General features: G+C 53.9%; 2 protein-coding genes across 4 annotated transcripts in view; both read left to right on the forward strand.

Moving 5' to 3' along the window:
• SEPTIN5 (septin 5) overlaps nucleotides 1-8,551 on the forward strand; it is a 68,550-nt gene extending 59,999 nt beyond the window's left edge. For all 3 annotated transcript variants that reach the window (XM_008168794.4, XM_005281113.5, XM_042841549.2), the window contains 3 exons: nucleotides 814-949; nucleotides 3,075-3,177; nucleotides 4,223-8,551. In XM_008168794.4, coding sequence (XP_008167016.1) covers nucleotides 814-949; nucleotides 3,075-3,177; nucleotides 4,223-4,279 — 296 coding nt within the window. In that variant the 3' untranslated portion in view covers nucleotides 4,280-8,551. The remainder of the gene's footprint in view (nucleotides 1-813; nucleotides 950-3,074; nucleotides 3,178-4,222) is intronic.
• A 2,392-nt stretch (nucleotides 8,552-10,943) lies between these two features.
• On the forward strand, nucleotides 10,944-13,776 carry GP1BB (glycoprotein Ib platelet subunit beta). The gene is made up of 2 exons (XM_005281114.5): nucleotides 10,944-11,164; nucleotides 12,159-13,776. The coding sequence occupies exon 2, from the start codon at nucleotides 12,167-12,169 to the stop codon at nucleotides 12,779-12,781; it is 615 nt and encodes a 204-aa protein (XP_005281171.3). The 5' UTR covers nucleotides 10,944-11,164; nucleotides 12,159-12,166; the 3' UTR covers nucleotides 12,782-13,776.
• The last annotated feature ends 6,728 nt before the right edge of the window (nucleotides 13,777-20,504 follow it).

The following is a 20,504-nucleotide window of genomic DNA, read 5'->3' on the forward strand; positions in this document are numbered from 1 at the left end:
CAATTAACTGGAAAATCCTGAGCCAAGCGCGCTGATGACTGTTTCAGAAGAGGAGTAAAGCTGCTGCTGCATGGTTATACGGGGTGACACTTGTTGTTAGATACACACAGGCTGTGCCCACGCCTCCATGGAGCCCTGGCGGGCCTGTGACTTCACCTCCCTGTTGTGTGTTCCTCCTCTTCAAAAGCAAGTGACTCTGGGCCTAATCCAAAATCCAATGGAAAGAAGCCCATTGACTTCAGTGGACTTTGGATCAGGCTCTAGATTTAGGATGAAGATAGACCCAGAGACCAGGCTCATAAAGCCCTTCGATTTGATTCTGATTAGTTTCCATTGCTAGCTGCAGTCCCAGAGGCTGTGCCCGGTTTGATGAATACGATCCATACCCCTTGGAACCAGTGTCCCCAATCAGAACCCGCCTGGTCCCAAGCCTGCGCGCACACAATCTTCCTTCTCAAAGCCTGCAGGTCAGCAAATTCAGGCTCTTGTGACCAAGGGGAGAAGCAAGCCTTACAGCAGAGGACCCTGTTGCTGGAAATGTTCTGCCTCCAGCCCCTTCCCATTTAAAACGGTGTTGTTAGCTTGAGCCCAAGTGCCCTGATATCTCACCAGCAGAGAGGCAGCCTCGTGGGCATGTCTGAAGGTGGGGGGTTTGGAGATGGGCTAGTGGGGGGGGGTTTGGAAGGACCCTGCAGGGATGAGTGTTTTAGCCAGGAGTTGGATGTGGCGAGGCTCTGACGGGGCCATTGCTCGTCCTTGCCCCGGGCAGATGTTGGGGTGAAATCCAAATGCTGTTTGTTGCTGCTCCCCCAGTGGAAAACCAGGCACACTGTGATTTCGTGAAGCTGCGGAACATGCTGATCCGGACGCACATGCATGACCTGAAGGATGTCACCTGTGATGTTCACTATGAGAACTACAGAGCTCAGTGCATCCAGCAGATGACCAGGTGGGCACCCGTTGGCGGTGCTCTTCTCCTGTGCAGAGTCAGGGGGAGGGTGTGTCTGGTGCTTCTCGGGTGGGGGAGCTCTCATCTGCTCCTCGTTAATGGGGCTGAGGAGTATTCCAGGTGCTGGGGGGGGGGGGGCGTGTGCTCTCTGCAGAGAGACGTTGCAGATAGCAGCCAGGTGTACTGGAAGGAGAAACAACTAGCCAACGTACCACAATCACAGTGTCTCAGCTGTCTGAGAACCACCACGGGGAGACCTCTGTGAAGCCCGGTCACTGCCTGGACGCTCCCACACTCAGCCCTGCGGTGTTGTGGGCACCGAGATAGATGGTCCTAGTGTAGGAGCTCTTTTCAGCGGTAGGAAAAAATAGACGTGGCCTAGCGACATTAACAGGGAATCAACCACCCCCCTGGGGATTTGCCTGTGAACGGCATGTGTTGCCAAAGCAGCAGCCTGGAAGCGGGGGGTTGGCAGCTCCCACGTCCTCACCAGCTGTGGCCGTGTCTTTGTCATGACATCACCTCTGAGACGCTGCTTTTTCTCTGACAATGCATCTGTCGGAGCAATTAGCGATTACTGAGTCTTAACGAGTCTCTGAAGATTGCCCTCCCCTCTCAGGGGTCACTGCATTCCGCTCCCCTGCAGTTTCAGCTGGAAGGGAGAGCTGGTTACAGAAATCTCATAAAAAATCCCCCCAGCCCTGCAAATTTGAAATGTCAAAGTTTAAAAATCTCTAGCACACTTCTGTTGTAGATTGTGACCGTCCCTTCCTATGCTCAGCTGTTGCCTAGTGTTGCTGTGTGCTGTCACATTCCACCCCAGAAGTGGCTGTGTTACACTGATGGGCAAGTAACGCTTGTACACTGGGTGTAAATATCTGAGTGTGCGCATGTGGATACATACGTGTGATGTATATGTGCACACACAGGTGCATAAAATGAAATTTCTAGGACAGACAAACCTATTTATTTTCATTGGAGGGAATTCAGAATCCCAAGAGAGCTAGGTATGAAGTGATTATCTCTAGAGAGCTGAGAGAAGTGACTTAAATAAATAAATAAAAAATTAATGGAGATATTCCTATCTCATAGAACTGGAAGGGACCCTGAAAGGTCATTGAGTCCAGCCCCCTGCCTTCGCTAGCAGGACCAAGTACTGATTTTGCCCCAGATCCCTAAGTGGCCCCCTCAAGGATTGAACTCACAACCCTGGGTTTAGCAGGCCAATGCTCAAACAACTGAGCTATCCCTCTGTTTAGATACAGAATTTAGTAACCATTTCAAAGAAGATGAAGAATAAATTACTTAATAAAATAGTTACCCCCGCCCCCCCACATTTTTTTGGTTCTAAATCCAACACCCCTGTGATTTACCTCCAATTCTCATGTCTTTGCTGATTCTCTACCGGTCAAGTAGGAGGGAATTGGGATGTAATAGTTTCCTGTGGAGCTGAACTCTAAGGTAAATGTGCATTGAGCCAACAGGGCCACCACGTGGAGAGAGGATGCAGTGACACCTTGGAATTCTCAGTTGTTCCCCAAGGGTTTTTCACCACTTGAATGTAGTACCCCAATTTTATTACTAGGCTTCGTATAATTAAACTGGCTCCATATTTTGGTCCTTCTGAAAAAGGCCTGTGAACATGGTCCGGTCGCTTGACAAACATTGATATTTAATGCCGACCACTGTCTACGCGTGGGTGTATATGTGCGTATATTTATCTCATAAACAGTGAGAGAGACCACAAGACCATGATCCGTAAATGCCTCTCATAAATTTGTCATCAGCACAGCTTGTGGCTTATTGGTTTGCTGATGTGGCCTTAGCGTAAGGTGATCAGAGATGCCAGCTCTTTAAGGGCTTGGGTTTACTCTCTATCCCCTATAGCGCCCCCAGCCCGCTCTTCTGAAATCTCAAGTGTGATATGTGCCCGAGTGTGAATGGATCCCACACATCTGCCGTGCTCCGCCAAACTGCATCCAAGCGGCCTGGTGTCTGCACCACTTCCCACTGGCTGGCCAGGCGCACAGGGCTGTGATTGTGCCCTGGGGTGTTTGGGACAGGCCCTCGTTCCCCGCTGTGCTGGCACTGGAACGGACTGAATTTCTCCACTCTCTCCCCCCAGTAAACTGACTCAGGACAACAGGATAGAAAGCCCCATCCCTATCCTGCCCCTCCCGACGCCTGATGCTGAAACGGAGAAGCTGATCAAAATGAAGGATGAAGAGGTGAGTACCCACTGCACCTTGCCCTCAGCGACGAGCAGAGGGACTGCCTCAGGCGAGGCTGTCCTGGGGTTCGCTGGTGCTCCCATCGCTGCTCCCCCTTCTGCTGCCCTCTGCACGCACCAGCTCTCAGTCAGGAGGGCAGGGCCTGGAGGCTGTGTCCGGCTCGGGCTGTGGTAATGCCATCCCGTGAACTGCAGAGCAAGGCCCTGTTCACACCAATGCCAGCAGCCATCATGTTCGGAGAGGAATTAGAAGGTGTCTCTTTGAAAGCCCCTTCATCCCTCCCAAGGCTGAGCAAAACACCAGTCAGCACTGCCAAGGCAAGCACCATTGGGTTACAGAGTCAGAGGGTTTAAAGCCGGCAGGGACCACCTCTGCCATGGTCGCCCTGTGACCTGAAGCACCTAGAGTCAGTCGAGTGGGTGCGTTGACCAGGAGTGCACCAAGTGCAGGCTGGGAACACACGTGGTTCCCTTATACAGCCCGGCCAGGTCACACAGTGCACACTGCCCAGCCGCCAGCTCCTCCTTGTGCCAGTCGCTGTGCTGATTTATTGGGGAAAGGGGCAGGAGCAGAACATAGGGGTGAGCTCCATCTCCCATCCTGCGCTCCATCTCCCCCCAGTGGGGGTGAGCTCCCATCCTGCCCTCCATCTCCCCCCAGTGGGGGTGAGCTCCCTCCATCTCCCCCCAGTGGGGGTGAGCTCCATCTCCCATCCTGCCCTCCATCTCCCCCCAGTGGGGGTGAGCTCCCTCCATCTTGCCCTCGTGGGGGTGAGCTCCATCTCCCATCCTGCCCTCGATGGAGGGGGTTCCTCCAAACCCCGGCTGCACGATCCTGAGCACCCCGTGAGCCGTCACTGGCTAGCCCATGCAGACAGTGGAGTGAGAAGCAACACACACAGCCCCAGCACCGAGGGGGGGCTAGAACCCCACTCACAAACATGCCGTCCTGGTAACGGAGCATGCCCGCCACCCCATTAGAGCATCTCACTGGCCGGGGCGGAGCCGTGATCTCTCTGACCTTCTCTCTCTCTCTCCTGCAGTTGCGGAGGATGCAGGAGATGCTGCAGAAGATGCAGCAGCAGATGCAGGACCAGTGAGAGTCAGGAGGATGGAGGGCAAAGGGAATCCCTGGCGACCTTCTGGGGCCCAGCTTGAGAAGTGGCCGTTGTAGGAAGAAGTTCCCCGTTGCGTAGAGACTTGTGGGCGAGAGCTGCGCCCCCCCACCCCCTAATTTATTAGCAGTGACACTGGCTTTCCTGTCAGCTGGAGTGCGGAAGAGGCTCTTCACTTAGCAATTTACTGGTGTGTTTTTCTTTTGTTTCTTTTAAGCCTGGGAAGTGTCTAAGGCATTTTTAGAACCGTTCCAACTTCCAGATGTATTCAGCCCTGGCTAGGGAATGCGCCGCTGTTCCAAGTCACGGTTTCTATGGTGTACGAACTTGAAGACTGTAAATGCACGTAAATGTTTACTCCCAACCAAGGTGCTGGGACCCTCCCCCCCCAACCCTCCTGGGCCAGGGCAGGCACTTAGAAGGACAAACGTCCCTTTGAACCAAGAGCTCGTGAGTTGGACCCAGTCAGCCACCCCTCTCCCCCTGGGGACTCCAGGCCACCCCGCTGCTCTGCATGGGAGAGCAGCAGGGTAGGGGGGTTTGAGTTGATCATGGGACACTGGCCTGGGGGGGTATTTTTAAGGTGCCTGAACATTCCTGCCTGATTTTCCTATAGAGAAACTCCAGGATCTTTTGCACTGAGAGGGGAGAGATCAGCCCCACCCACTAGGTTAGAAGATATCAACGACCGGTCCCTGAGATCTCCCCGACACAGCTTAGGAAGGCAGCGAGCTGGCTCCTAGAATCAAACAGGTTGAGAAACTCTGGTTTAGAGCATAGTGGTGAGAATGTGGCGCTCGGCGCTGGGAGATCCCGGCTTGCAGAGATGAGGAATATTGGAGCAGCCCATGAGGTGCCAGCATCTTCCCAGCCAGCCATGCCCCTGCTTTGGCCAAACCACACTGTGGCTCTGAGTCTCCGGCAGAACTAGGGAGCAGTTAGCAGGAAGCTTGGTGGCTTTTCCTTCGCTTCCTGCTCTCTTTGGGGTGAGGGAGGGGGTAGCCCCCGCCATTCAGCCTGTGCATAGCCCTTGGGCTCACTTGGAAAGGTGACATGCTGGGCAGAGGGACCAAAGAGCCGAGGGCAGTGTCCCAGTTTGTACCTGAACAGGGGAAGCCTCGGGGCAGGAGACAAACCCTAAAGATGGAGCTTTCCTCATCCCTGAGCGTTCGCAGCCTTGCTGGTCCCTGAGGGGAAACAGGACATTTTCCTTTGCACCGTTCTCGCTGTGCACACGGGGGCTGAAAGGCTTCGATCGGGGCAGAGGAGGCAAGACAGGCTATGTACAGGGCCAGCCTTATGGAAAATGGCACCCTGGGCTGCCCTTCCCCGCCTCAACTCACGGCTGCACAGGGAGGAGTTTCTGAGCCTGGGGGCTCCCCTGGCCATACATTCCCTGACCACCGGGAAGGGGGGACCCAGGGGCGAGCCCTGCTGCCTGCACCTCCCTGCCAGGCTGGCAGCTCCAGGCGGCATCATCTGCCCCCCGCCCGGCTGGCCAGGGGTTCCTGCCCTGAGCTGGCCTGCATTCACTCCTGCTCCAGCATCCCAGGCCTGCCATCTTGTGGCACTTGGATGGCGCCTCCCTGGGCAGTCGCCCATGTCTCCCACCTGTGAGGCCGGTCCTGGCTGTGTAGGGAGCAGGTTGGGGCTGAACAGGTTGTGGGCAGCAAGGGAGCATTTGAGTCCCTGGGAGGAGGCTTAGTACAGCCCAGCTCTGCTGGCTTTACACTGCCCCCTCCCTTCCCTTTCACACAGGACTCCACCCAACAGCCTCGCTGGGCAGTAGCTTTAGGCTTCCCCCGTTTCCCGCTCCTGGTCCCAGCCATTGGGACCGGCGTGGTTGAGTTCCAAGCTGGCGGGATCTGGTGGCCGAGATACGAGGGCTGTGTCTGCAGCAGCCGCTGTCATTTGCCAGGTTATTTTTAACCAAGCACAGTAAGGAGCAGCCAGAAGTGTGGCCTGTCTGATAGTAATGCCAGCGGCCGGCCAGGGAAAATGGGCCCTGAGTCTAACTGGGTCTTCCCTTAGACTCCTTGGAGTGCTGGCAAGGAGCTGTTTGCCTGATGCACATGGGGGTGGGTCCTTCCTGCCCAGCCCCTGTTCCCGCTCTGTGTCCTGTGGGTGCCCATTTACCTGTGGCTTTGTGTTGTCCAGCTCTGACTCCTCGATGGCCGACTCTTGGTGTGACACGCGGTGCTGGCTGGGTCTGGTTAAGTGCCAGGGCTGCTTCTGCTAGCAGTGTGTCGTGCTGGCTTTTCTCAGCAGGGCCCTGAGCTCTTGGCCTGTTGGTGAGTAGCTGGGGCGGTGCCTGTTATTCACAGGCAAGCCTCTTTTGTCTCGGGTAGGTGCAGGAGAGACGGGACAGATCTCGGAAATAACGAGGAGAGGCTAAGCTAACGAAGGGCAGCGGTGCCTCTTGGACAGATGTCTAAGCTAGGCCAGCGCAAACTGAACCTCTGAGCTCTGGCTCGTTTAAGAGGCCTCTCTTGCTGCCCCAATGAAGTGCAGAGCTGTGCAGTGTGTCTGGGGGACAAACTCAGGCCAGAAGAGCAATGTCATTATCTCCCCAGCTCCTTTGTCCTGTCCCGTCCGCCCTGCGCGAAGCATGTAAGAGATGCCATGCCAGGATAGACTGAGGGGCCATTTACTCCTGTCTCCAGCTCTGTCCAATGCCAGATGCTTAAAGGGAAAGTGTGAGCCGCCTCGCCATAATGCACTGCTTGAGTGGTATTGTAGCCTGCGGGGACAGCTTCTTCCAGGCCTAGGCTGGTGATCAGCTACTATCCTGACGCATGAGGATTGCTAACTTGTGTCAGTTTTATTCATGCTAGTGTAACTGCAAATGCTGTTCCTGTTCATTGAAGCGTCTGTTCCCTTTTTGTAAAGCTTGATAAGTTCCTTGCTTCTGCATTATCTTGAGGCAGTGAATTCCACAAGTTAACAATCTGTTGCAGGTAAGGTGGTAACATTTCCAGACCAGCTAAGGGAACCTCTGTGTCCAGCATGTTTTGGCCCAAGAAGAGGTAGAGGAGATCATCTTCCCTTTAGCATTAGATGGCAGCTTGGTTGAGTGCAGCCGGCAGCTGTACTGGTGGCTGAGTTCACAAGCAAGGCATTGAAACAGGGCAAGGCTGTGGGTCTGAGGCATTTGGCAGGACAGGGCACCTGCAGCCAGAATTGCTGACTAAGAAATCTGCCCCCTTTCCCGGTGAGGACATCTCCATCAACTCAGTGCAAACTTCTGCTAAATCAGACCCATTCCACACAGAGCCGAACTCCTCAGCCATGGGTAGCGGTAGTGTGGAGTCAGAGAGAGAGAAGCACCTTCTGACAAGGCAGCTAGAGCTGCAACTTCTCCAGAGGTGAAGTAGGACCACGGAGACCCACCAGCAAAGAAGACAGCAGGTTTCCTTCCTCTTGGGAGGCTGGGAGGAGGGTTGGCTACCTGGAAAGACATTGGAAATGGAGGTGACCCCTGGAATGCTCTAGAGATCTGCCCTCTGCCTGCGTGTTCTCAGCATGGAGTCTCCCCCTGTTGAATTGAGCCGCACTCTGACTGGTAGAGGCGTTCCTGGGTAAGCATGGCTGGCGGTTCCTCCTGTGGCTAGGGGGGCTGGAGCCCCCTCTGGCAGTGAAGGAAGTAGAGAGTATGGCTAGGATGCTCCTTCCCCCTAACACACCCCTACACACACACACACACACCCCTGCATCATAAGCCTTTGCCAATTTTTTGCACTTCTTAGCGACTCCAGGAGCTGAGTCTGGCTCCACTGAGTTCTCAGGCGCTGTCGCTGTGCTGGGGGTTGTGGGTACCACGTCTCAAACCGTGTGCCTGATTGGGGAGGTGGTTGTGGGATGAACCCGTTTGTGTGCCATTGGCTCTGCCAGCACTCGCTGACCTCCCGCATGCCTTGTCCTGCATCCTGTTCCTTGGGGGGGAAATTCCATTCTTCACGCTGTGCGACAGCTTTCCCCGCTCCCTCATGCACACAGCCACCCTGGTAACCCTGGCTTGCTCGTGACCACGTGATTTGCGCATCCCCTCGCTCTGTTCCTAGGCACTTCCTTTCCCCGTTGTCAGTTTGGTTGGGTTTTTTTGGTACATTACTGTTGAGTACTTTGTCATTGTGAACGAGAGAAACCAACTCTTTGGAAACGTATCCATTTTATTAAAATGATGATGGCTATTATTATTATTAATAATGTTTACTATCTGAACTGGTCAGTGAAATAAATACATGAAAAAACCAACAAGACGACCTTTTCCTGACTTGTTTTCTGTCTGCGGAAGGGGGACTTGTTAGGAGTGGGGACAGAAATGCAAGATGCCTGGAAAATCCCCCTGGGCGTGATCTGTCCGGTTCTCTAGTTCAATCAGGTTAGGCTGGACGTAGGTATAGGCCGGGTCAAACCTGAGTGTCCTGCGACCCTGTGCACAATGCCACTCACTCAGATTTGGAGGGGAACATGGGCCGGAGGGGTCAGAATGCTGGGGGCGGGGGGGGGGAAGGGAGGGACTGAGAAGGGGAGAGGAGAGGGTCAGGCATGGGGGGCAAATCTGTGCCCCCTCCTACTTTAAATGGCACTCCACAGCCCCTGGATGCAGGAATCACTGGATGAAATTCTCTGGCCTGGGTTATGCAGGAGGTCAGATGATCATAATGGTCCTTTCTGGCCTATGGAAAAATCTACCTGGGTCTTGAAGCACCCCCCCAAATGAAAGTAAAACACGACCGCCAAAGCTGAGCAGTTGGTGAGCCCAGATTCCCTGCCTGCCTTCTGCTCTATTGTAATAACTGGAATGAGCCACTCTGATTTATTAGAAGCTTAAAGGTTTTAAAGCACATGAGATGAGTTTTTATCCCCAGTCCTGCCTTCAGCTACAGCCCCACTGAATCAATGGGCCCAATTTTCCCCAGCCCTGTTCCTTGGCTCATCCTAGACACCAGTGCACCTGGGCGTCAGTCCTTCCTGTTCTGATCTGGTAGCATTTCCCACCCCTGTGTAAATGGGTGCAGAAAGAATCTGGCCCAATGGGCTTACACGAGAGGGATTGTACGGTGATACCGGGGGCAGGGTTTGGCCCTTAATGCATGCAATGGGGATGTGATCTCAGCATCCCAAGAGTGTCCAACTGGCCTGTCTATTTTTATCCCTTTTGGCGCTGCTGCTCAGGCTCGAACATCTCCCAGTGCTGCGAATTCCGATGGCAGGATGTGGTAAACCCGCCTTGCTAACTGGGAGCTGCACATGCTTAGAGCTGCTGAGTCATCTGACTCTATCAAGACATGCCCAGAGCACGATGTTCCCATGAGCATTATCTCTCCCGGCACCGGCTGGCCGAGTCAGCCTGCAGCTTTCTCCTTTCCCCTGGATCTTGCCTTTTTGTGTGTGCGACTATCGGACTCTCCCAGGCTTCAACCATGTGAGAGAATGCAAGTTTTCAGAAGAGCGGCTCTTCTGCTCCCTCCCTACTCAGCTAGTGACCCCAGTCGCAGCTGAAAGCCGGAGCACCTCATCAGAAGTCACCAGCTGCTCAGAAGGGCTGGGATTGAGTCAGGTCCTCCGAGGCGCGCTGACGCTGTACATAGCGCTAACGGGATGTTAGGGGACACCGTGCTGCCAGGAACGCTCCTGACGAGATGTGAAACCAATGTAACAGTCATGAAAGATCCCCTGGTGCTTTTCACAATGGTAATTTTGTGAACCTGAATTTTTCAGGTCCAATTGAATCTTGAGTAATTGCCTAAATCCACCTGCAGCTTCAGTTGGATACAGTATTCCCCTTCGCTTCCTGCCCGGACATATTTGGTCCCCATGTACTAGACAAATTCACTAAAGGGAGACCTGTCCACAACCAGTGAAGATCCCATCCCCCAGGATCAACTGATTACAGAAGCCAAGCACTTCCTGTCCCAGACTGAGACTCCTTGTCCCGTCTCCTTCACTTCCTGTCCCAGTGCTGCACACTCTTAAAACACAGCTGGCTGCAGCTGAAGTGACTCCTAGGTTTGTGCATATGTAGTTTGTAAAGGGCCTGAGGATGAAAGGCGTAACATAGGGCATTATGGGAATTACCTGGAGCGTTGTCATACTGAAGCTGACACTGATCAATGTTCGGTTCCCCAAGCTTCCTTACAAACCTCTCAGCTGACAGTAAGATCTCGGCCTGATCCTGCCTGGTTGCCATTGTTAAGTCTTTTCCAGCCTCAAGAGGGCCGGAGCTGCATGCTAAACAGAAGTTTGGGGAGCAGGGGAACAATCTGAGAGGTATTTGCCATTGCTAAGACTGAGCCAGGCAGACCAAGTGGAGCTGAGTATGGGAAATTATGGGCCCTTCCCCAGGGACTGATGGGGTTTTGAGGACTCTCCCATGGATTTCACATGAGGTTCCTTGCATATTTTCTTGCTGCTGCTGAGCAGAGCAATACAGAAAACAAAGCAAATACTCTGGGCTTATTATAATCTAAGAGGATGGCTACCTTTCCAAAGGGTGCCAGGGCAAAACAGGGCACTGTTTTGAAGAGGGCAGGGCTGGACCGCTCACAGATAACAGCAAAATGCTTTTGCCCTCCCCTTCCTCTGGGCCAAGACCCTCTGCCATTCACCCGTCGTCATCAGGCCTGCCACATTTGAAGCGTCACCACATCTTGCATCCCTCGGAACAGTTGCTTGGTGAAGCCTCGGCTGTTCCGGCGAGACCGTGGCAGGGAGGAGTCCTGGGACTAGCTTTCCCCTTATCTTGCAGAGCCAAGTGGGGAACTAGCAGAGAGCTCAGCTGTGTGCTTGCAGTTGCTCCTGCACTGTTTGCCCTCTTACAACACTCTTCCCTTGTGCCAGAGACCAGCAGGGCAACAATCTGCCAAGGTGAGTCTAGACCCTGCGCTTCCTGCTAACGTTGCCTTCTTCCTCGGTCACTTCACTGCACAGCATTGCGTTATGGCTAGGCACCAAGCCGCTAGCTTCTCACACCCTGTACAAGTCACAGTCAAGGGTGACCCTGGGGATTTTTTGCAAGAATTGCAATACTAGGACAGTCCAATGGCTTGTCTCTGTCAACAGCCTGTCTGCAGCAGTAACCAGCGCTTAGATCCTTCAGAACAAGGGTAGCCCCCTCCTATTATCCCCCTACTGCTGCAATACAATCCCAGAGTGGGGAATTTCTACCTGAGCCCACCCGATCTTTATATGTCCTGATGCATGAGAACTGCTCATCTCTGTCACTTTTATTCTAGCTGTGGAAACTGCATTGGCTGTTTTGAGTCATGCAACTGTCTAATCCTTTTCTGAATCTTCTGTAGCTTTTTGCCTCTGTAATAACCTGAAGCTGCTGTTCATGAAACCTTGCTTATAAAGGTAATTCAGAGCCTGTGACGCATGAGTAGCTTTGCGTGCTAACGTGTGACCGCTTCTGCTAAATTTCCTTAGCCATTCTAGTGCATCAGGAATGCAATCATGCAAATACCAGCTTCTCTTCACCATCCTGGGCACCAGTGGAAATGAGCTTTGCTGGCCTCGGGCCAGTTTCTAGTGGATGTCTGGTCACATCATAAACCATCTGTCCTCCACAAACCCAGGGCTAAAATAGCAGGAGCACTCGCCTGTCTAGTATTACGAGAGAGCGAGATCTTGCCCAATACATGCTGAAATTATGCCCTTGTCAGAGCTGAAGGGGGGGGGTCTCTCATCTTCCTGGGTACCAAGTTCAACCCAAACCTTAAATCCTCAAAGGAAAGAAAAGCCCTGGGTTTGTTCTGTTCAGTTTGGCAGTGTCTGGCTGTGTCTGTATGCTGAGTGCCTAAGGTTTGTGCACAGTGTCCCAAGGGGTTCAGGGTCAGAGGTGGCTGTGTGTGTGTTTCAGAGCTGAAGATGATCTGCTGGTTCCTCTTCCTTTCCCTGCTGGGCTTTCTGCCCCTTGCGACGCCCACCTGCCCCTCGGCCTGCCAGTGCAGCACCAACATCGTCTACTGTTCGTCGAGGCAGCTGACTGAAAGCAGCCTCCCCGCGTCCTTCAGCCCCTCAGCTCAGACGATCTACCTCAACGACAACCAGCTCACCAGCATCCCCAGCGGGCTCCTGGACAACCTGCAGAGCCTCCAAGTGGTCTATCTGTGGGGGAACCCCTGGGAATGCGACTGCAACATCCTCTACCTGCGCTCGTGGCTCCAGTGGCAGCAGAATCGGACCCTGTATCGGAATGTGGTGTGTGCCTCCCCGGAACACCTGCGGGGCAGGATCATCGCGTACCTGTCGGAGGATGAGCTCATCTCCACCTGCCAGTACTGGTACTGCAGCATCGCGCTCATCTCCCAGATCTGCCTCTTCCTCTTCATCCTCCTCCAGGCTGTCCTGCTCCTCTTCATTATCTTGTTCCTGCATAGATTCCAGAGGATCGCCAATGTAGCCAGGCAGACCACCAAGGAGATACACCAGCACGTAGATACGTGGGCTCCCCTTTCAGAGAATGCCTGTGACATTGATTAACGTCACAAGGGCTTTCAGTCCTCATGCTTCAGGGCATAAGCTGATCAGCGGGGCCAGGAAGGACATCCTTCCTCCTGGGATTGTAGCGTTGCATGGGCCATTTGGTGCATTATGCTGAGAGCCAGCCTTTCTCTGAAGCATCAGGAACAGGCCACTGTCTAAAGCAAGACATAGGCTTGGCCTATTCTTCTGTTGCAGTGCAGCTAATCTTGGGATGTTAAAATTCTGCACTCTTCCAAAGGGATAGAAACAGGATTGGGACAAACTGTTCTTTTATCAAACCTGTGCAGACTTGGTTGCTTTGCTGAAGTGAAAACTGTTACTGGTCTGGTCTCTTCAGAGACTGTGATTCTCTGGGCAGCATCACGTACACCAAGAACCAGAAGGAACTAACTTAAAGCTGGCAAGGGCCAGGGCAGTCTGCGCTAACGCTGCCGCTATGTGCTTCATGCTCATTTGGTCCCAGGGCTCCAACGGCTGAGCCCACACACTAAAACACTGGGGGCTGAGCTTAGAAAGTCCCTGATTCTGCTGGTTTGTTACAATGTGGGCAGAATGCTGGCCCTGTGGCTAAGTAACTGGAGTAGGACACAGGAGAGATGGGTTCGATTTCCCAGCTCTGCCTCTGATTTCCTGTGTCACAGTCGGCAAGTCAATCAGTCTCACTGGGACACAGTAAAATCGGGCTGCTGCTGGCCATGCTTTGCCTTGTCTGTTTTGGGTGGGGCAGTTCAAAAGCCCACAGTGTTGACTCAATTCTGTTCCCACTAAATGAAGGCGGGAGCCCAGTTAGGCCAATGCCGAGTGCTTCTGAAAGCCTCGCCCCTTTAGGGCAGCGATTGTATCTTCCTGCGTGTCTGTACGCTGCCCAGCGGAATGGGGGCCTCTAGGGCTACCGAGATGGCAAGAAATACATCATGCAGCTTTAGCTATTTATAACAGTCCTTCCATTTCTGTAACAAAACCATATTAAAATAATGATGATGCAAATGGTTTTTCCCAGGCTGAAACGTGTGTCTGGTTTAAACTCTTTGCAAACCATGCAAGCAGGGAAACGCCCAGGAAAGGGTCTGGGGTGCGACCGTATTTTAAAAAGGATGTTCCTTGGAAATGGAATTCGGGGGGGAAAGATTCACCCTGGACTCTGCACTGCTGGTTCTTAATGTGGAGTTTCTTTGAATTCAGGTTTTACACGGACGAGTTGGGTTGTTTCTGGTTTTTATTGATGCTGAGGCCTGTGCCGGGGAATTTGCCAGGAGAGGGGCGAAGAGGATGGCAGGTGAACTGGCAAGATGGAACGAGCGTTTAAGATGAAGCAATGGGCCCGTAATAACTCAGGGGATTGGTACTGGGACAGTGGAGGGTTAGGTCACTGGTTCCCATCACAAGGTACCCCTCCGGCAGGGGCTGAGGGCATTGGCTGTTCCTCAGCACACAAAGGGTTAACCTCAGCTCACCGATCCTGCTCCCTTTACAGAGGCACTGAGGGCAAGGCCTGTACATTGTTTTGGAGGCTGGATGGTGAAGAGTGGTTCTGGGGATGGTTGGGCTCCACTTTCAGGGGCATCCTAGACCTGGGCTGGATCCCAAGCTGGGGAGTTCAGTCGTTTCCTTTTCTGCTTAGATCCAGGGCCGGTGCTACCATTAAGGCGAACTAGGCGGTTGCCTAGGGCGCCAAGATTTGGGGACGCCAAAAAGCAGGCCCCCAATTTTTTTCACAGCGTTCCTCCCCGAGCGCGCGGTCGCCGCTCCACTTCTCCCGCCTCGCAGGCTTGCAGCGCCAATCAGCTGTTTGGTGCCGCAAGCCTGGGAGGGGAGGAGAATTAGAGCGGGGGTGGTGTGCTCGGGGAGAAGGCGGAGCAGAGGTGAGCTGGGGTGGGGAGCTGCCGCACGGCTCCCCGGGTGGGGGGAGCTGCCGCGGAGCAGGGGGGCCTCAGGGTGGAGGGGCGGGGCGGGGAGCTGCCGCAGGGCGAGGTGGGGGGTCGCAAGGTGGAAGTTTCGCCTAGGGCGCAAAACTTCCTTGCACTGGCCCTGCTTAGATCAGCATCATTTGCTTTCTAGTTACAAACTTCATCCCTTGGGACAGGCCCCTTGGGCCGTCCGTGGTTTTTCCTGCTGACTCAATCCACCAGCTGGGCCTTCAGGGCACACACCAAAGTCTTGGGCCTTGTGGGGGCCGGGGGCTGATCCAAAACCCACTTTGCAGTCAGTGGGAAGAACCTGTGGATTCCAGTGTCCCTGAATTAGGCCCTGGGAGAGGGCTGAGTGCATAGGAGGGGTGTTGTATTCATTTGGATGGAAGAAATGGGCCCAAAGAGTCAATGATGTGAACATGAGCATGTCACTGTCCAACATTAAACAAGCTTCGGGGGTTGGTTTACAGAGACCTCAGCCTGTTTAGGCCAATGGCCAAAACAAAACAAAAAAACTTTTTAAAACCCTCTTCAATCTTTTTAAGACACAGAACAGAAAGAAAGCCAGCTAGAGCATTTGAAATGTAAAGTATCACATGAGGCTTTTATTTGAACAGTGTCCCTTGTTCTCTTTCCCTGTAGCTGGAGAGCCTTTAGAAGGAACCCCCCCTGTTTCAAGGAGTTGTAGATGGTGTTAAAGATATAAAGTAGTTAACTGCCCTTGTGGGGAGGGAGAAGAGAAAAGGTCGGTGAGAGAGGCTGCAGTTGTTACTGTTGTAGTTAAAGTCCAGGCCCGTTTCCTAAAAGACAGAACAAGACAAACACACACAAGAGGGAAAGAAGACAACAGTAAAGACAGACAATGCAACTTCTGTCTCTGGTGCAGACTCTCTCTTGCAACCTCCCTGCTGGAAAAAACAACAACAGGCCCAGCACATGGTCTTCTTAACCACTCTGAGGCCAGGTAAACTTGTAACAGGGTTGGTCTAATTGGGGCATGGCTTTTAGCTGCCCTTTTGCGTTTACAGGCTTACAGCCGTGTTACAAACTATAGTCTTGGCTGGCAAAGCCAGACACTTTTACTGGACAGAAGGCAAAAGGAGAGGGCTGGGAAAGAGAAGAAATAAGGTAGGGCAGGAAAACGACACACGGAGTGGAGGTGAAGTGACAAAGTCTCACAGCCCTGGTGGTGGTTGGGATTCTGGTGGAGGTGGTGGTGTCGTCTGGTGGCCCATTTTCTGGCCAGGGCCGGTACCAGGCACCAGCTTGTGAAGCAGGTGCTTGGGGCGGCCATTCCGGAGAGGGGCGGCACGTCCAGCTATTCGGTGGCAATTTGGCGGACGGTCCCTCACTCCGGCTCGGAATGAAGGACCTCCCGCCGAATTGCCGCCGCAGATCGCGATCGCGGCTTTTTTTTTTTTTTTTTTTTTTTGGCTGCTTGGGGCGGCCAAAACCCTGGAGCTGGCCCTATTTTTGGCCCAGTTTCTCAGGACACCTCACGGGATTAGGACGATGCAGGCCCAGTGGGGGTCCCAGGAGACAGGGAGGGTCTCAGGAGACAGCCGTGATGGTGAAGCTCGCTCCTTCCCATTCTCCTGTCTCTCAGTCAGCCAGCGTCCACCTTTGCCAAGTTTCTTCCCAAAGTTGCTTTGTTTTAGGACCCCAAAAGGACGGGTTGAGTGTCGGATCCCATCCCCTCATTATTTTGTTCACCAATAGTCCTAATTCTCAACACACCAGGTTTGGTTTGTTGCTTTCCGGGCCCACACTTCTCTCGTTTGCCACCAGACATGATCTTAACCCAGTCCTGGGATTAGGTCAGGAGGCCTTTTGGTTTGGACTAAGTCTGTCTGTCTGTCTCCCTTTCGCATCTTTCCCCATCAACATTTATTGCTATGAATTATTGTGACACTTTATACATTTTTACCCACTTTCCCAAGTGGCGTGGGTCTGCTAGGCCCCAGTTCTCACTACTAGGGAGGGTTTCTTGGGAGGGAGGAAGGATATTTTTATTTGTAAGTGTAGGCTGATTGGTTGTGTGTGGGGGCGGGGCAGGAGGGTGGCTGGGTTGCAGGGTGACAATATGCATGTATAAATAAATTGCAACCCCCTTGCAGACTGCGTCAGCAGAGCGGCCAGGGACTGACTGGGCCTTGGCAGCTCTCCAGCCTAGAAGCGGTCCATCCAGCACACCGGAGGCACCTTGGCATTGGGCACAGAGTGGGGGTAGCTGGCTTTGCTGCAGGCTGCGCCCCGTTCGATGGGTGAACAGAGAATGTCCCTCTCCCTTACTCAGCTGAGGTTTTTAAAAGCCTGGCCAAACTGGGGTGCTGAAGAAGGGGTGTAATCTCGGGCCAAGCCACTGTCATGCCCAATGTCCGCAGCGAGCGGAGGTCACACTCTCTCTTTCAAGCCCTTGGATCCATTCAAAAAGGAGTTAACTGTGGAAATGCCACCCCACTCCTCCGCCCTTCTTGACAGACATTACCAAGTGCTGCTAGGTCCCGAACAGTGATGGGCCTGTTGGCTCCTGCATTCAGCCTGCCAGTGTAAAACTCAACCCGGCACAATGCAGCTCTTGTGAAAGGCAGGGCTGCCTGGGGCCGCCGGCCACACCTCGGGAAAGCACAGAGCCACAAGGCAGGGGCTGGGGAGTGAGATGAACTCACTGCAGAATCAACATTAGCCAGAGAGGGGTTCTCTCCTCGGTGCCGCCTGCCCCTCCACCCCCATCATTTGTATTTCATGCTTCCCCAATGCAGATGGCCCGGGAAGCCAATAAAAATAGGAGCTCGTGAGTAAAGGAGAGAAGGTTACGGGCTCTGGGATAGACTTGAGGCAGCTGCATGTCACTGCAGAGCAGTGCTGCCACCAGAACACCCTGTCGTGGTGTCTCAGATGGGCCCTGGCCCAAAGCAGGCAGCAGAAAGGCGGTGGAGAAGGGTGTAACAGGAAATAACAGCGGTCACAGGAGAAGTGGGGAGAGCACAGGGCTGGGAGTCAGGAATGCGAGGTGCTGTTCCTAGCTGTGCCAGTGACTCAGGATGGAGTAGGGTTACCATACGTCCTCTTTTTCCCGGACATGTCCGGCTTTTCGGCAGTCAAACCCCCGTCCGGGGGGAATTGCCAAAAAGCCGAACATGTCCGGGAAAATGGCGGCTCTGTTTAAGAGCCGGGCTGCCTGAACGCTACCGGCTTCGGGCAGCCCCGTGCCTCCAGACCCTGCGCCGCCGGAGCCCAGGAGGGGAAGTGCCCGGCTGGGGGCGCAGGGTCTGGAGGCAGGGGGGCTGCCCGAAGCCGGTAGCGCTCGGGCAGCCCGGTTCTTAAACAGAGCCTCCAGCGGCTGGGGCTCTGTGTAACTGACACTGTGTCAGTTACACACAGCCCCGGCAGCTGGAGGCTCCAGCCGCCCCCCCGCTCTGTTTAAGAGCCGGGCTGCCCGAGCGCTACCGGCTTCGGGCAGCCCCGTGCCTCCAGACCCTGCGCCCCCAGATGGGCACTTCCCCTCCCGGGCTCCGGCGGCGCAGGGTCTGGAGGCACGGGCTGCCCGAAGCCGGTAGCGCTCGGGCAGCCCGGCTCCTAAATAGAGCGGGGTCGGCTGGAGCCTCCAGCCGCCGGGGCTGTGTGTAACTGACACAGTGTCAGTTACACAGAGCCGCAGCCGCTGGAGGCTCTGTTTAAGAACCGGGCTGCCTGAGAGCTACCGGCTTCGGGCAGCCCCCTTGCCTCCGGACCCTGCGCCCCCAGCCGGGCACTTCCCCTCCCGGGCTCCGGCGGCACAGGGTCCGGAGGCATAGGGGCTGCCCAAAGCCCGAGCGCTATCGGCTTCACGGTTTGCTGGGCAGCCTCCAGACCCTGCGCCCTCGGCTGGGCGCTTCCCCTCCCAGGCTCCAGCTGCGCTGGGGAAGCGCCGGCTGGGGGCGCAGGGTCTGGGGGCTGCCCGGCAAACCGTGAAGCTGGTAGCACTGGGGCAGCCCTTTCCCCCTGGCTGGGAGTGGGAGGGAGGAGGGGGCGGAGTTAGGGTGGGGGAAGGGGCGGAGTTGGGGCGGGGCTCGGGGTGGGGAAATGGGCAGGGCCATGGCCCGTGGAGGGTCCTCTTTTTTTATTTATGAGATATGGTAACCCTAGGATGGAGGGAAGGAGGTGGAGAAGTCCTGTTTTCCACTTAATTCTGGGCGGTTCCCCCCTTTTCTATCCCCCCCAGCAGCTGTGGCTGCACATGACCTGTATGAAGCCTGCGCTGAACAAGGGCGGACGGTCTCCAGGGAGCCTGGTGGGATGCTGCCCCGGGCTGCTAGATGGCAGCAAACGCTCCAGAGACTGAAAGCAGCTGGCTTCATGCAGCCGCAGTAGGGAGAGCTGGTGAAAGCGGGTCTCACCCACCCAGACTTCACCCAACCCAGAGTGCCAGGGGCAGGGAGAGATCGGGGAGTGGGGGAGGCCTGTGGTCAGCCTGGATCTTTACACACATGAATTCTAGGGTGAGGCCAGATAGTCAAAGAGTGTGAGTCACAACTAGGTTAGTGAAGAATTGGCCTGAATTCTGTTTGCTGGCCCGCAGGGAGGTTTCTGTTGTATCTGGACGGCCTCAGTGAGATTCAGCCAAAAGTTTGCGAATCCCAACGTTTCCCCTCATTTTATTGAAAATTCAAACTGGAATTTCATTATCTGTTCTCCTGTTTTAACTGGCTTCAGGCAGCCAATCAGAGAGCAGCAACACAACTAGGGACAGCAAGATGTTAAATTACAGAGCTATTAGTAAGGGAAATTATTTGAAGAATATTGTAACAAAGACATTCTCAGCAACTGAGGTCAGATTGCGAATGGGTCTCCAGCCAAGGAAGGGGCTATATTCATGATGAATTGTACTTGAAATAATAGTTTGATTAGCTCTAAGTAATTCTCCCACCCCCTGGTCTCCCACCCGCAAGGAATAAGGAGCATGCTCACAAGTGTGTACGTTTGTAGTTGTTTCACAGATGGTGGCACTAAGACATGGAGCTAGACTGCTTTATTCAACGCCCGGAGAGAGAAGAGCGAAATAAACTCAGGAAAAGGGCTGGTCGAAAAATTTCCCTCAAAACTGTTTTTTTTTTTAATTGGGTGAAACCTTCTTATTGGTCGTGTTAAAAAGCTTGTGTGAATGCGCCCTTCAGTGAACATAATGTAGGGCTAAATGAATCACAAGCCCTCACCTAAAGCCAAAGGGTAACGTGAACCCGCCCAGGGGGTTTGGACTCTGTGGGCGGAAGAGCTTTGCTGAGTATTGTTTTGGATGAGAGGGAGAACAAGGCGGAACTCCGAGGAAGACAGTCTGAAGGAATAGCTGAACGCATGGACTCTGACCCTGGGCGAAGGTGCAGGCTGAAAAGCGACCCCCTGGGGCTGTGAGCAAAAGAAGCTCCTTCCTGCCATTTGATTTCTTCTGTGTTCAGAGGCACAGGACTTTGTACGTTCTTTGGAAATAAACAAAACTGCATCCAAGAAATACTCGACCAATTCCTCCGCCTAACTGGAACAATCTACTAGCCCTCACGTTTTTGGTTAGCCACTTGGCTCAAAAAGGGTAGTACTGAGTTTTAATAGGAATTGGATTTTCAACTAACCGGCATTTTGCATGAAAAGTGCCTGCTTTCAATGCAAAATTGGATACCCGAAACCTGAAATATTTTGATTTGGATATTCCGCCATGGCGCCTCATATTCCTCACGACCCCATTCTCCTCTATGGGTCGGGCTCCATACGTCTCTCAGGCTACAGCCCATGAACTGGGACTTCCCCATTACAACTGCCTTGCTCCACCATGAGGA

The sequence above is a fragment of the Chrysemys picta genome, chromosome 15 (genome assembly GCF_011386835.1).
Source record: "Chrysemys picta bellii isolate R12L10 chromosome 15, ASM1138683v2, whole genome shotgun sequence".
Taxonomy (NCBI): Eukaryota; Metazoa; Chordata; order Testudines; family Emydidae; genus Chrysemys; species Chrysemys picta.

What these genes read in the sequence shown, in the direction of transcription:
- GP1BB (XM_005281114.5), top strand. Translation starts at nt 12,167, where the DNA reads ATGATCTGCTGGTTCCTCTTCCTTTCCCTGCTGGGCTTTCTGCCCCTT.